Source organism: Stegodyphus dumicola, chromosome 7 (genome assembly GCF_044657685.1).
Source record: "Stegodyphus dumicola isolate Sdum_Otavi_A_Nest chromosome 7, ASM4465768v1".
Lineage (NCBI taxonomy): Eukaryota > Metazoa > Arthropoda > Arachnida > Araneae > Eresidae > Stegodyphus > Stegodyphus dumicola.
In genome coordinates this window covers 5,022,573-5,035,970 of record NC_140774.1, presented here as the reverse complement: position 1 = coordinate 5,035,970, position 13,398 = coordinate 5,022,573, and the positions used below count along the sequence as shown (strand labels likewise).

Here is a 13,398-nt window from a genome sequence, read left to right as displayed (position 1 = left end):
TTTTATTAAAAATATGATGCGTCCTTTAAGTTTTCAGATTTTCTTGCATTAAAAAAATTAAAAAATTTCTATGCTCTATATGTTGGAATAAACGTAAGTTCACTTAAATTTCTGAATATATTTATGAATACAAGAACAAATTCAAAGTGATTTTAGGAAGAAGAAAAATTTTTAAGTGTACCTATGTGTGATCATATTTTAGAAACCTATTGTTTCAAGGAATTTCTTCAGAAAAAATACACTACTGAAGATAAAAATAAATTTTTTATTCCGTCATCATCATAATAATATGCAGTTTGTAGAAAAAAAAAGTATTTTGTTTAAGAATGAATGAATTTCAACTGCTATTCACCGAAATTGCTACAGCCTGAAAAAAAGCAGTTAGCAGAATTATATTTATTTTACAAATATGTTATAATGCATGGATGAAAGGATTAAAATTTCAAGTAATTTTAAGATACAGAACATAAAGAAATTATATGTGATTTAATTGGTATTTAGTTTATTAATGTCTTCTTTGACAACAACAACACACCACTTTCCACGAAGATTATCCTTAAAGAATTCCCATTAATTTACTTCGGAGCACATGTTGCTGTGTCTATTGAGGATCATCTTCGTTTACCTTTTGTATAACACGTGAAAAGTGAGTTTAGAGAATGTATTCAAAGCGTTCAGCATTCTGCTGTACAGTCTCTTTCAAGCAAATGTTTTCATATTTCATAACTCTTTCACAACTCACACGTCTTCAGAAATTGTATAGCACAACTTGGACGAAACAGTCTGCATGAAAAAGCCTTGAGTTGCTCTACATTTGCAAGCTTCCTTGCAAAAATCCTTCCCAAAAACCTTACCTTTCCAAAAATCCTCCCTCAATAAATCGCATGGATTAATATCCGCGATAGGTTTGGGTAACTGCCTTTCATCTACGTAATGTTCAGGAAATCGATATGACATCACATCAAGAACAATATTCGCAGTGTTTGGGTGGTTTCAAATTTGGATGAATCATTGTGTGGGCCGCCTAACCGAGATAGTGGTTAGGGACTCTGACTGCCGAACCAAAGCACCCGGCTTCGAATCCTGCAGAAGGCATGGATGTTTGAAAATGTTTAGCGTCTGTGCGGCATGGGGAAGCACTTAAAATATGCTGCGAGCCAAAAGTCTTTCGAGAATTTGACGCAAGGGAGGATGGGTGAGAGTCGCTCGGACTCGTCCCCCGGGGTGCTCTTCTTCAAAATTGGGGGCGGAAGTGAGCAAAGCCGTTCCGTCGCCTGTGTGGTCCCCCTCAGAGCAATCCCGGCGTTCTGGCTAAGTCAATATGTAGACAGACTTCTGGGAAAAAATTAGCAGTCTTCACAGTGACTGGAACCATCGTTTATTCGGTGGTAGGTTCAGGCTCGGCAGGATCCAAATGATACTATGTTGTCTACCTCTTGGTATTGGGGCTCTTAGATGGTTTTGATATCGACGGTTGTCCTTGGGGTTTTGCTCCCCTTGGTCAGCTCTGAGAGACAGTCGATGTGGAACTGTGTTCTTTCTCGGTAGATGCGCAGCCGTCCACCATTGACTTTGTGTCTTATTTACCCAGACTTATTGAAACAACAATTGTCCCCCTAGGTTGACTGGGAGGTTATGCCTCCTTGGATTGCCTCTAGGGTTAGAGCGTTTACCTGTTTTAAGGCGAGCCATGAGTTAGCCAGGTCTGGGTGCCACTTCTTAGTGTACTGCCGCCCGTATGGTGCTCCAAGGTTCTTACCAACGACAGAAGCAATCTTTGCCACGATGAATTTCGTGAGCTTGCTTTGATTTCAGACAAGCGAGATTAGTCAGAACAACAGTAACAACTGAGTTTGTATGATGAGATCTGTTGCCATTTTCAGGTGTGCGAATACTTAATAAGCGCCATCGATTCTTTTCTAACATCGAGACAGTGGCTTCTAGTTGCTGGTACAATCTGTGAATGGTGTGTCTACAGGGAGCCCTTTTTTTACCAAAGTGCACACGAAAACGTCTTTATGTTGCCACCAAACTCTTCGTTTCTTCAAAAACATTGTAATTTTTCCCTCTGCTCAACGTTCAGCCAGTAGTTATCCGCTATATTGTAAACTGCTCTTTCGTAGCAAATCCGATTTCGATACTGACTTCTCTTGAATTTACTAGATTTGCCATGAACAAAAGCGCCACTCTAAAGTTGTTTGTGTCTCAGTTGAATTTCGACTGGAATATATTACCAGAGTTAAACTTACGAACTTATGTTGAGAAATCTTCACGAACGTAACCACTACTATGGCTGGCTATTCTACTAACAGTCTATTTATTACTATGGCTGGCTATCTACTAACAGTCTAGCCAAATGTAATGAAAAAATAGCAAAATCTACAGATCTACCTGCATGTCCTATTAATGACGCGTCTATTTATTACTATGACTGGCTATCTACTAACAGTTCATTTATGTAAACTTCATCATTTGTTATCTCCTTATCAAAAAGCTGCCAAAAAATTAACCCGCCTAGCCGTTAAAGTGGTTAGTGACGCTGACTGCCGTATCAGCGATTTCGCGTTAGGATCCCGGAGAAGGCATGGATAAGCGTATAGTGTCTGTAAGGCGAAGCGGCATTCAAAATACACGACAAGCGGAAAATCCTCTTAAGAGGCCTTCAGATTGCCCCAGGGGGGAATGTTCTCTCAGAAATGAGGCAGAAATGTTCATTTCGGAACTATACCTGCGCATATGGTGAAATTCTGCTGTCTTATCCAATTCTACTTCTACCTGTCAAGAAATGAACTGCACCATTGTGTTTTTGAAGAAATTATACCTCTATCTATCCCAGGGTTTCTTTACTTTTTTTCAGTCGCGACCGCTTTTTATCACTGAGATTTTTTCGCGACACCCAGAACCCCATATTATTTACAAAAATTTTGTGGAATCCCATAAGTATCGCGCAAATCCGACGCACGCGCGAGTGAAACTGTCAGTGTTTTCACTTGTACTGTAATATAGTACTATTGCAGTTTTAGGTCATTAACTTTAATTTCTAATTGTAAGACATAGAACAATGTGAAAATTTTAAATAAGTAACAGACGAAATGACAGCGTCACGTGCAAAGCAAAGAAAATAAACATTTATATTATAAAAACAATGCGTCAAAAAGTTTTCGTTTTTTTTTTTTTTTTTTTTTTCCCTGTCTCAATTGTCTTATCTTTATCTATTTTCAGATACATTGAGTAAAAATATTTGGTAATTGTAAAATTATTATAATAAGTTAAGAAAGATCAAAACCGCTAAAATGTTTGGCGACCCTCTGCTGCAGCTCCCGCGACCCACAGTTTAAGAAATTTTGATCTATCCTACTCCTTTTTACCTTGAAAACTTTGAGCGAAAATTGAAAATAGCCACCAATAGGCTCCTACCTATCAACAAGTTGTGCTTTGTGACTGGTTTTCTCTTTCGATTTCTATAAAAATTTATAAAGCAGAACGTTGTGTCAAATTTTCTAATCAATTTATACTGTTTTTCGACTCTTTCATCTTCAAAGGGTTATGGGTGTAAAATTTGAAGTATGGATTTAAAATTTCTACACATGAAACATTTTGCTAGCTGCTGTAGGATCCGATATCGAGTTGAATGTATATTGGATGACTCGGAGTCGAGGCACAATATTAGAGGGTCATTTTGGAATAATAATTAATAAAGTACCACTCATTCACTGCATTTTTAGAAACATTAAGGTTTCATTGCCGAACAGTTGACGCTTGGAGGATTTTAAAGTGGAAAATGAATTCCAAATCTAGTGTCAGAGGACTTAACATCTCATCTACTTTCTAACTAAAGATTTCAAAATTCAAAGCGAACCCTTAAAATAAAACCTATTTGTTAACACGTCACCCTGACGGTTACACAGATTGAAATGTATAATAGAAACAAAACTCCGCTGCTTGCTGTTAATTCAGAATATACGTTCAAATTCAAAATGCAAATTTAACCACATCCTATTAAACAATAGCTCGGCCCCTAAGTGCTCTCGAAGAAAAAGAAGCTAGCAGAAGTTTAATCCGATAAATTAAATTCAACCAGCTGGGAAGCAAAGTAAAATGACATTGAGTCTGCTTTGCCAAAACTTTCTCCCTCTCTACTCAAAAACTCTAAAAGCATCTCGCTTATTTATACATTAATAATTCGCACTCTAGTGGGAGTTGACGAAAAGAGAAGTGAAAGTGCAGCGAAACTAATAAGATAACTGAATAAACTAATTTAAAAAAAAATCTGAATGCTTTCAGATTTTAAACAACAAAACAGCATATCTTTAAAATTTCCGATACACAGTCTCGTGCGCTGCAGATAATTTTTTTTTTTTATCCTGTACAGTGTTGTCATTACTTGCTTTGAAATCGTTGAGTTTTTTTAATCAAAAACTTATAAATGCTTTAGAAAATAAGAACTAGGTAATAACAGAAATTGCAAATTTCAAATTTGGACTTCCGGATGCCCATATTCGGGTGGAGACGTACGTTATTCAAAATTTGATGGCTCTAGGTACCGTTGTTTTATCACAATGCGCGAAACATGCATACATTTATGCAGATTCTTCACTATTTAATCTCTTTAAATATAATACAGGGTGATAATATTTGGTGGCAACAATTTGAAAAGGGATTCGCCGTTTATAGTGAATCAACGCAAAATGCCAAAACAAAATTAATACCCCTTCTGGGCAAATTGTCCCTTTGGGCTTTTTATATTATGCCTAAAGGGAACTTTTTTAACGTTTTGGGTGTTACTTTTATTTATTAAATATCATGTTCTTCGCACTTAAACCGTGAAATTCAATGCTACAAAAAATTTATTTTTAAAAAAACATTTATTCTTTAATTTCCTAAAAGTGTATATTTTTCAAACTTTCGATACACAGTCTTGCGCTTTGAAGATAAATTTTTTTTTTTTTTTCGTACAGTGTTGCCATTGCTCGCTTTGAAATTGTTGAGTTTGTTAATCAAAAATTCGTTAAAGTTTTACAAAATATATAGTAGATAATAAAACAAATTCCAAGTTCGGGCTTTTTGATCCCCATATTCTGGTGGATGACAACTTATTGCAAATTTGATATCTCTAAGTATCGCTGTTTTTTCACAGCGCGAGAAACATACATACATTCATGCAGATTCTTCATCATTTAATTTCTTTAAATATAATGCAGGGCGCTCTGATATTTGGTGGCAACAATTTGAAAAGTGAAACACCGTTTTATATTGGACAACGCAAAATGTCAAAACGAAATTAATAACCCTTCTTGACAAATTGTCCCTATGGACTAAAAAAGTTAGTGTTATATTTAATTAAAAGTTAAAAAAAATTTGGCTCTTGTTGTGTTAGTATAACATTGAAATGTAAAATTAAGACGCAAAAAAGTGAGTTAGAAGTAAAAAAAAAGAATAAAATTTATAAAATCCCATTTATGATTGATATTGTATGCATTCTGAATTTATGCATTTAATGGTATGTTAAGTTAAATGTCTTCTATTTCGATTAATTAAGCTTTTAAATTTTAGAAACTGTTAATTTTGATTATACTTCCCTAAATTCTTTTCGAATATTCTTATTATCAATCTTGATAAACATATCACTCATCATTTTTACTTTGAGGTTATGATATGAGCATTAGAAAAGTTAGAAAAAGTAAATAATAAGTAACTTATCGTGCTTCGTAAAAGTGTATAAGGTTAAAAACGATATTTTAGTTAAATAATAACTTCCTTTTCTTGTATACTTAATTTCATATTAGCAGAGAGAAAGTTATTCGAAATCCTAATTTCGGAATCATTAATTTAACATATGCTAGCAACGTCAGCCATTTTTATAAATTAGTAAGATTTGCGATAAATGTCTTTTAAATAACAATCTTTCTTTCTGGTTGTTATTTAAAATGCTTTTATTTAAAATCTAGGTAACTATAAAGTGAATTTTGTAAAGCCATTAGCTAATTAATCATTATTTATCTGCTTTTGTAATAATTCTGTTGACATAAAATTACTTCATCTTTATGATGCATTTTCAATAACAATATGCTGATTAATTGAAAATGGGAAAAGTGCATTTTACGATCTGGATATAGTCAATGTTTTTCCTCATCTGCTGATAAGAATATTTGACTAAATACATAGGTGAATAATATAGATAACTGAACTTTGTAATCTTGTATGATATTTAATCATTTTGACGCTGAAAAATAATAGCGCTGTCACATAATGACGTACAGCTCTGAATATTAAGGGAATGACGCCATTATGGCTCTTGAGATACGCCTAAGTATTAGCGTTCTAATCTCAACCCATTATCCATCTGTGTACCTCTATGAGAATATCAGCATCTGTCGAGTCTCAAAACAAACGCAGTGCTTCTGCAGAGAAACAGATTACATTTTAATCCCTCTTTGCTACACTGTCTGGAGTATTCGTTGAGACTTTAAAAAAATTAAATTCGGATGACAGTTTTTCTTAAGTCTCATGTTATACCATGATCGAATTGCGCAAAATCTGCAAACGTTCCATGCTTCAAAAGCATTAGTTCCTTCAAATGCTTAGTTGGATGTGTACTTTAAAAATCACTTTGTGATCTGTTACATTCATTTTGAGGAAAGGATATTTCGAACTCAATTAGAATTTTAGAACTTTATACTTCCGTAATTTAATATTTTGTTAAGAAGCACTGAAACTGCAGTTGCTCCAACTCTTATAGTTAATCTGAAATAAACCATTGTTTTAAACTACTTGAACTGTATACCAATTTAAAAAAGTGTATCGTCAAAATATCATAGCTGATACATGTTTTGAATATGTAGAAAATGAGTATCTCCATTTATCTTCGAAAATTCTTCTCATGTACTTTGTTTTATGCCAGGAATATGCATTGAAATCAGCCCACGCTGATGTACCAGATCATTGACAACGGAGGAAAAGAGACAACCCCCTGATGAACAGTGAGCATGGATTGAGGTTTGTCGATATTCCTACTTCCTCAGTGCTTCTGAGCTTTAGTCTGGATACGCGTTTTGAGTTATGTCTCTACAATCAAATGCGGCAAACAAGTATTTTCAATTTGTCCAGGCTTCCTGTTTTATAATAGCTAGTTTAAGGTACGAAAAGGAATTATTTTTAATGGAGTCATCAAATCGCTATATTCTACTATTTTTACTTCTTGCTCAATTAATAGCGGGTGTTAACCAAGGAAGAAATAATTTGAATTTAGAAAACTCTGTTAATAGCAATCAAGCATTATTAACCGACGATTTGAAATTGGCAAATTTTTACCGACACACAACAGGAGGAAATGAGGTCCTTAAACTGAAAGCCAGAACCACCATTCTTCCTTCCAGCAGGAAAGAGGAGCCTTCTGTAGTACATGAAAATGCATCTCTGTGTGCACCCTGGGATTCCTGCAAATCTCGTTGTGGTGAAAAACCTCGCGGATTACCTTACACGTGTAACTGTGATAACCAGTGCTCTTTTTACTTGGACTGTTGCTTGGATTACCAAACTGTATGTTTTGCTAACAAGACAGCCGATAACGGTAAACCCAGAAGGAAGTCAGACACAAAACCTAAATGCGAGCTTTTGTTACACTCCTTCCCAACATTCATGATATCAAGTTGTTCGAAACGGCATGAAGGTACATCATTAGAAGAACTGTGTAACATTCGAATTCCTCTTCAGTGTACTTTGACCGATCATATGAACGAATATAGCGAAAGCGATAGATACCACCATTGCAAAGATTTAGTTTATGTGGACTGTGTGAAAAGGTTTAGTTCTAAATGTGACAAAACTGTCGAACCATGGTGTGTGACTGTCATTAAAAAGCAGTGCAACAGAGCATCTGCTAAGATTTGTCTGAGGTGCAAACGTAATTTTTGGCCGGTCGTTTCTCTTGATGGACTTTTGTATCGAAATTCTTATTGTGCACTTTGCAACTCTATAAATAGTTACACTGTCTTAAACCTTTATAACATTAGTCAAATGTTGCAGTCTGTTGATCACGATATCTGGAATACAGGAATGTCTTCTAATGATATATTTAGGAATTGCTTGCCGTCTATTATCGACACTTGTTCTGAAAAATATGAGTTTAATAACACTTTTCATGCTTTATGCTCTAATAGTTCTGGATTTGTAATCGTCAGTGGAGGAAACGAGGACAAGAATGTTTTGTATAAAAACTTGTATTGCGCAATTTGTAATGGCAACAGCATTGAAGAATTAGCATGCCCACCATGGTTGTTGAACTCAACCAGAGCTTCTCCCTTACTGCGTGGAATCATTCCGCTTGTGGATTTTGTGACGGGCGATGTCCAAGGATTGAGATTAGATGATATTCCGGCTGCTTTCTCATTGCTACTGAACTTTGGTTTAGATGGGCGAGAAAAAATTTATATCTCTTCTGAAAGTGTAAAAAAAATGAAGGAAGACCAGAAACGTTGTAAAAAACATGATATGTGGGATCCCTTCAGTCAAATATGTAGAAAAATTCATTGCAGTGCAGAGTTTCGTCTTGTCAATTATCGTTGTGTGAAAAAAGATGGACTAGACACGGAAACGCATAAACGAAACGAAACAGTTCTTATCCCAGACGCTAAGGCACAGTTTGTTCATCTGACACTTAGCGCAGAGATTGAAGTATGGGACTTCCTGCAATACAAAGGATTCATTTCAGAAGACATCGATTCCATGACTGACAGCTTACATGAATCCCTTTCCTCTTCTTTTAATATAAGTAAAGAACGAATAAGGAATGTTAAAATTAATATATCCCTGGGAAATTTCACTAACTCTAAGGAAATGGTGCGGTTCCTTGAAATAATGGAGGATTCTCATCCAGTCATTTTAATAATAGACTTTGACTTGTATGAATGTATGTCAAAAAATATTACAAATTCTGGACCTTCTGTAGATAGCATTGTGTCGATGCTTGCTTCTGCGATTTCCCTTAACGGTTTTGAACTAGGAATAAACAATATGACAAGTAGGATATTTGAGATCCACGAAACAGTTGATTTTCTAACGTCTTGGTGCCTACCTGAACATGGGGGCGAACAAAAGGAGTACCTGAACTCAGATTTCACACTTATTCTGAACGAGAATGCTTCTTTTAGTGATGAAAATAAAATCATAGGTATATATATCAACAAAACAAACAAATATTATCGTAAAGGTCAATTTGTAGTAGATATTTTATACAAAGGTCTCCAATTTGATCAGAAGCTAGTTAATGTGAGCGGTATGGCCATAGTATGTGACCAAAAGGCGAAACTGAATGAATCGTGCGCAAGAGTTCTACTTGAAAAGCATGAATATAGTATTTCTGAAAACGGTTCATTTTTTATGCATAACTCGAGCCTTAGTGAAAGCATGATAGATGATACGGTATATGAGTACGCAGAAAACGACAGCGTTTATGTGTGTCTTCGATCTCCGGCAACAATAGAAGAAGATGAAAGCTATTCTTTAGATATGGACATTGTTCAAGCATATGTCAGCTTTGTACTCTCATGGGTTTCAGTTGCTGCCATGGCTATTGTACTGTTGACGTACTGTGTATATTCTTCCCTTCGAAACCTTCCTGGCTGCAACACTATGAATTTGACATTCTCGTTGTTGGCGATGCAGATTACATTTCTTTTTGGCCAGCGTAATAATGTGATAGGAGACGCGTGCAAAGTTGTTGCACATATCTTACATTACGAGATACTTTGTTGCTTTATGTGGATGAATGTTATGGCATACGACTTATTCCGAACATTTGGTAACAAAACATTGTTAAACAATATTCGAAGTAAAGGGAAATATGTTCCACGATATATGGCTTACGCCTACGGCACTCCAGTCATAGTTATAGCGATTACGTCTTTGCTGGATAATTTTTTAAGTGAATCGAATTTTTCTCCTCGTTACGGTAGGAACAATGTATGCTGGATCACCAACAAAGATGCTGCAATTGTTTTTTTCGCATTACCATTAGCTTTAATCATGTGCATAAATTTCTGTTTTTATATGTTGACAATACTTTCTATAAGAAATGTAAAACATGTGCTCTATCTCAGTGATGAAAAGAGCAGGCAGAGAGGTAAAAGCGATGTATTTCTGTACGTAAGAATGGCTGTAGTACTTGGACTAACATGGGCTTTGGCTTTTGCTGCAGCATACGTAAAACAAGATAGGTTAACAGGTCAAATATTAACATATCTTTTCATAATATTCAATACTTTGCAAGGAGTTTTCATTTTTATCGTGTTCGTTTGTAACCGCAGAGTGTTTAAATTATACAGAGATTCCTTCAGAGAACTGATGACAAAGATTTCCAAAAATTCGGCGAGTGGTAAAGCTTCTCAAACCCTCTTCAGAATAGCGAATGTTATGAAACGCAGTGTCTCTTCCGATACTGTAGTATCAACTGTATCGAATTCCAGTACTAATTCAAATGATTCTACTTTAAAAGTTATCAAAGAAGCCGAGTAAAGGAAATAGTGAGCTTTTTATAAATTTCTGTGGAAAGGTAGATAGTATCCAGTTTGTAGAAGTTTCCGTTAACAGTACAGTTTTTTTTTTTTTTTTTTTTTTTTTTTTTTTCCTGAATCAAAAAACTTTTTTAGAGACTGAACACTTGAAGATCTGAATTTAAAACTGTAAATATTTTCTGTATATATAGTTAGCTGTATGTGACGTTACTATATGCTTAAATATTTTTCTGTAGAAAAGTGAATGAAAAACTATATTCTAGAGTATTTCTGCATTCAGTTTACAGTAATTTTTGTTTAAAATGATATAGTACAGTGATTGAATTCATTTCATTTGTAGATAAAATTGAGAAATTTATAAAATATTCTCTATGCGCTTATAAACTTTTATATCTTACAATGAAATTTTCTTAGCTACTTATATCTTAGTTTTGTGTTAGATTCGCTAAATATATTTAATACAATTTAAAAGGCCTAAATTCTCTAAACTTTAAATGAATATTTTCTTAAAATAAGAATTTAATTTCTAATAAATGTCAGAATTTTTTAAACAATTTTTTACTTTAAGAATGCATTCCTACGATATTTGATAGATATATAATTAATCATTTATACAACTTCCTTTAATGCAATATTTTTTTTTTTTTGCTGTCAACTTCCAAACAGCAAAACATATTTGAGAAAACATGCAAAATACATAACTGAATTTCCATTAGCAGAAAACCGGAAAAATTCTGTTTGCCTAGGAAGTTATTTTATGCTATGTTAAATAAATACATATAATAATAATAAAAATAAATAAAGAACAAAATTAAATAACTATATATATATATAAAATAAGGGAAATTTATTTGGAAGTGAACAAAGGTAAACCTGTATATCTAGCGCCTGTCATAGATAGTTAAGGAGAGTACAAGTATTTATTTTATTTCAAATACATATAAGGTCTTATGCATTTTAATTAACAGGCAAAAAATTTTGTTATTAAATTTATACAAAGTATAGTATATATTTTCTAAATATATTTTCTTGTAGTAAATTGTATTGAAATTATATGTATACTGTATATATGTACATAATGCATAGAGTGTTTGAAAGCAAAGTTCTATTTTTCTAAATGATCGATCTTAGACGTTTAGAGTAGAATTCCAGCTATTCAGATTCAAAATATCTACATCTCTGTTCTTTCAGATATCGTTTTTCCTTGTGTTTTCGATCAGTGGAAAATTGTGAATTTACTATATACATGCTTTTAAACTTTTGCTTGGCATTATAAAGTGTAAAAAGCTAATAAAATACAGTACACCTTTTTAAGAAGCTGTTAAATTTTTTTAATGAATGTATATGACACGAATCCATTAATCTACAACGTTTAGCAAATATGTATTCTATAAAATATTAGTGTCAAAGATGTTATATATTGTTCTATTGTACTTTATTTAAATTGAGAGTTATTGGTCAGTCATTACAGGTCTAAAAAAGCTATATTTATTACATTTTAGTTATTGTTTTTCATATTTTACTTTTATGAGAAAGGCTTTCTTTAATTTCAGTTGAATAGAATAGGATATGCGCTTTGGTTTGTTTAAATAAAACACAACTCAAGTTCTTTTAATACAATAAATTAAAAAAAAACTTGCTTGTTTAGTATTAGAGGCTTCGTAAATATAAATGTTTTCCATTGCTTTAGTTTAGCTGGTGTAGGTAATTAAAAAGTGATTTTTATTGATCAATTTAATCGAACTTATTTTGCGACAATAAAAATGATTTAAAAAATTAAATAAAAAATTACCTCTTTGCTTAACTTTAGTACATAACCTATACTTTTGTAAGTAGAAATTAATTTCATTGCTTTAATTTAGCTGAAATGATTAAATGGTTAGAAAATTAAAAACAATTTTATTGTTTTATCCGTCCGTTGATCTTCATTTTGAGGAAATAAGAATAATGTTGCTTTAATTAAAAAAAAATTTTGGTAGGTTTTAATGCTGTGATTAAAACCGAGATAAAATGTTTAGATTTACAGCCTACGTAAATAGAATTAATAATTCTATGTGTTTAGGCAGATAAAAAGTAATTTTCTGCTTTAATTCGGTCGATCTTTTTTTGCGGAAATAAAAATAATTTTTGTAATGACTGCATAATTTTGAGATAAAACAAGATAAATCCAAAATAAACACGAACTATATAATAATGTTTGTTGTGATAAAACAAGATAAAAAATCTTCTTGACTTGCGTTACATAAATATGTACTCCCGTTTCGAAATGATTTTGCTGTCTACATGTTATTTATATCGAATGAATATTTCATTAAAAAAAAGGATTTTTCTGCTCTGTCATTAATTTCAATGCGTAAGTATAACTCGTTAAGCGCGATACAACTATATGAGTATAATGAGTACTTATTTGAGATATATTTTGTATGATTTAATTTTAAAAATTATTTATTGCTTCATGGGCCGCATTAATGAGTTTCTGGCCTAGCAATTCTAACGAGTAACTCATATTGAGGAACTCAAGACCAACAATTCCTTAAGAATTTTGCTGCCGGTATTAGTTTCGAGGAAACATCTAAAACCAAACAAGGTTTGTTAATTCTATTTTCTGACATTTCTCTAACAAAAGGGAGAAGAAATTTAAATGCATCATTATATTCATTTAGATTTTCGAGTCTTTCCCGGTAAAAATGTATTTTTAATAATTTCTTTTGATTTTTAATCAGGACTCTCATAAACAAAATGGCGAACTTTCATTCCTCTCCTTATTGCTACTATAAATTTTGTTTCTACCTTGATTTGTACGGATAATTTTTTTTTTTTTTTTTTTTTTGAGTGTATAGAATATTCATCAAATGTCTCATTAGATCTGGCTAACGATTAGAAATTT

General features: G+C 33.1%; 1 protein-coding gene across 1 annotated transcript; it reads left to right on the top strand.

The window, feature by feature from the left end:
- Window positions 1-6,436: 6,436 nt before the first annotated feature.
- On the top strand, window positions 6,437-11,828 carry LOC118183600 (uncharacterized). The gene has a single exon (XM_035353196.2). The coding sequence runs from the start codon at window positions 7,060-7,062 to the stop codon at window positions 10,510-10,512; it is 3,453 nt and encodes a 1,150-aa protein (XP_035209087.2). The 5' UTR covers window positions 6,437-7,059; the 3' UTR covers window positions 10,513-11,828.
- The last annotated feature ends 1,570 nt before the right edge of the window (window positions 11,829-13,398 follow it).

What these genes read in the sequence shown, in the direction of transcription:
- LOC118183600 (XM_035353196.2), top strand. Translation starts at nt 7,060, where the DNA reads ATGTCTCTACAATCAAATGCGGCAAACAAGTATTTTCAATTTGTCCAG.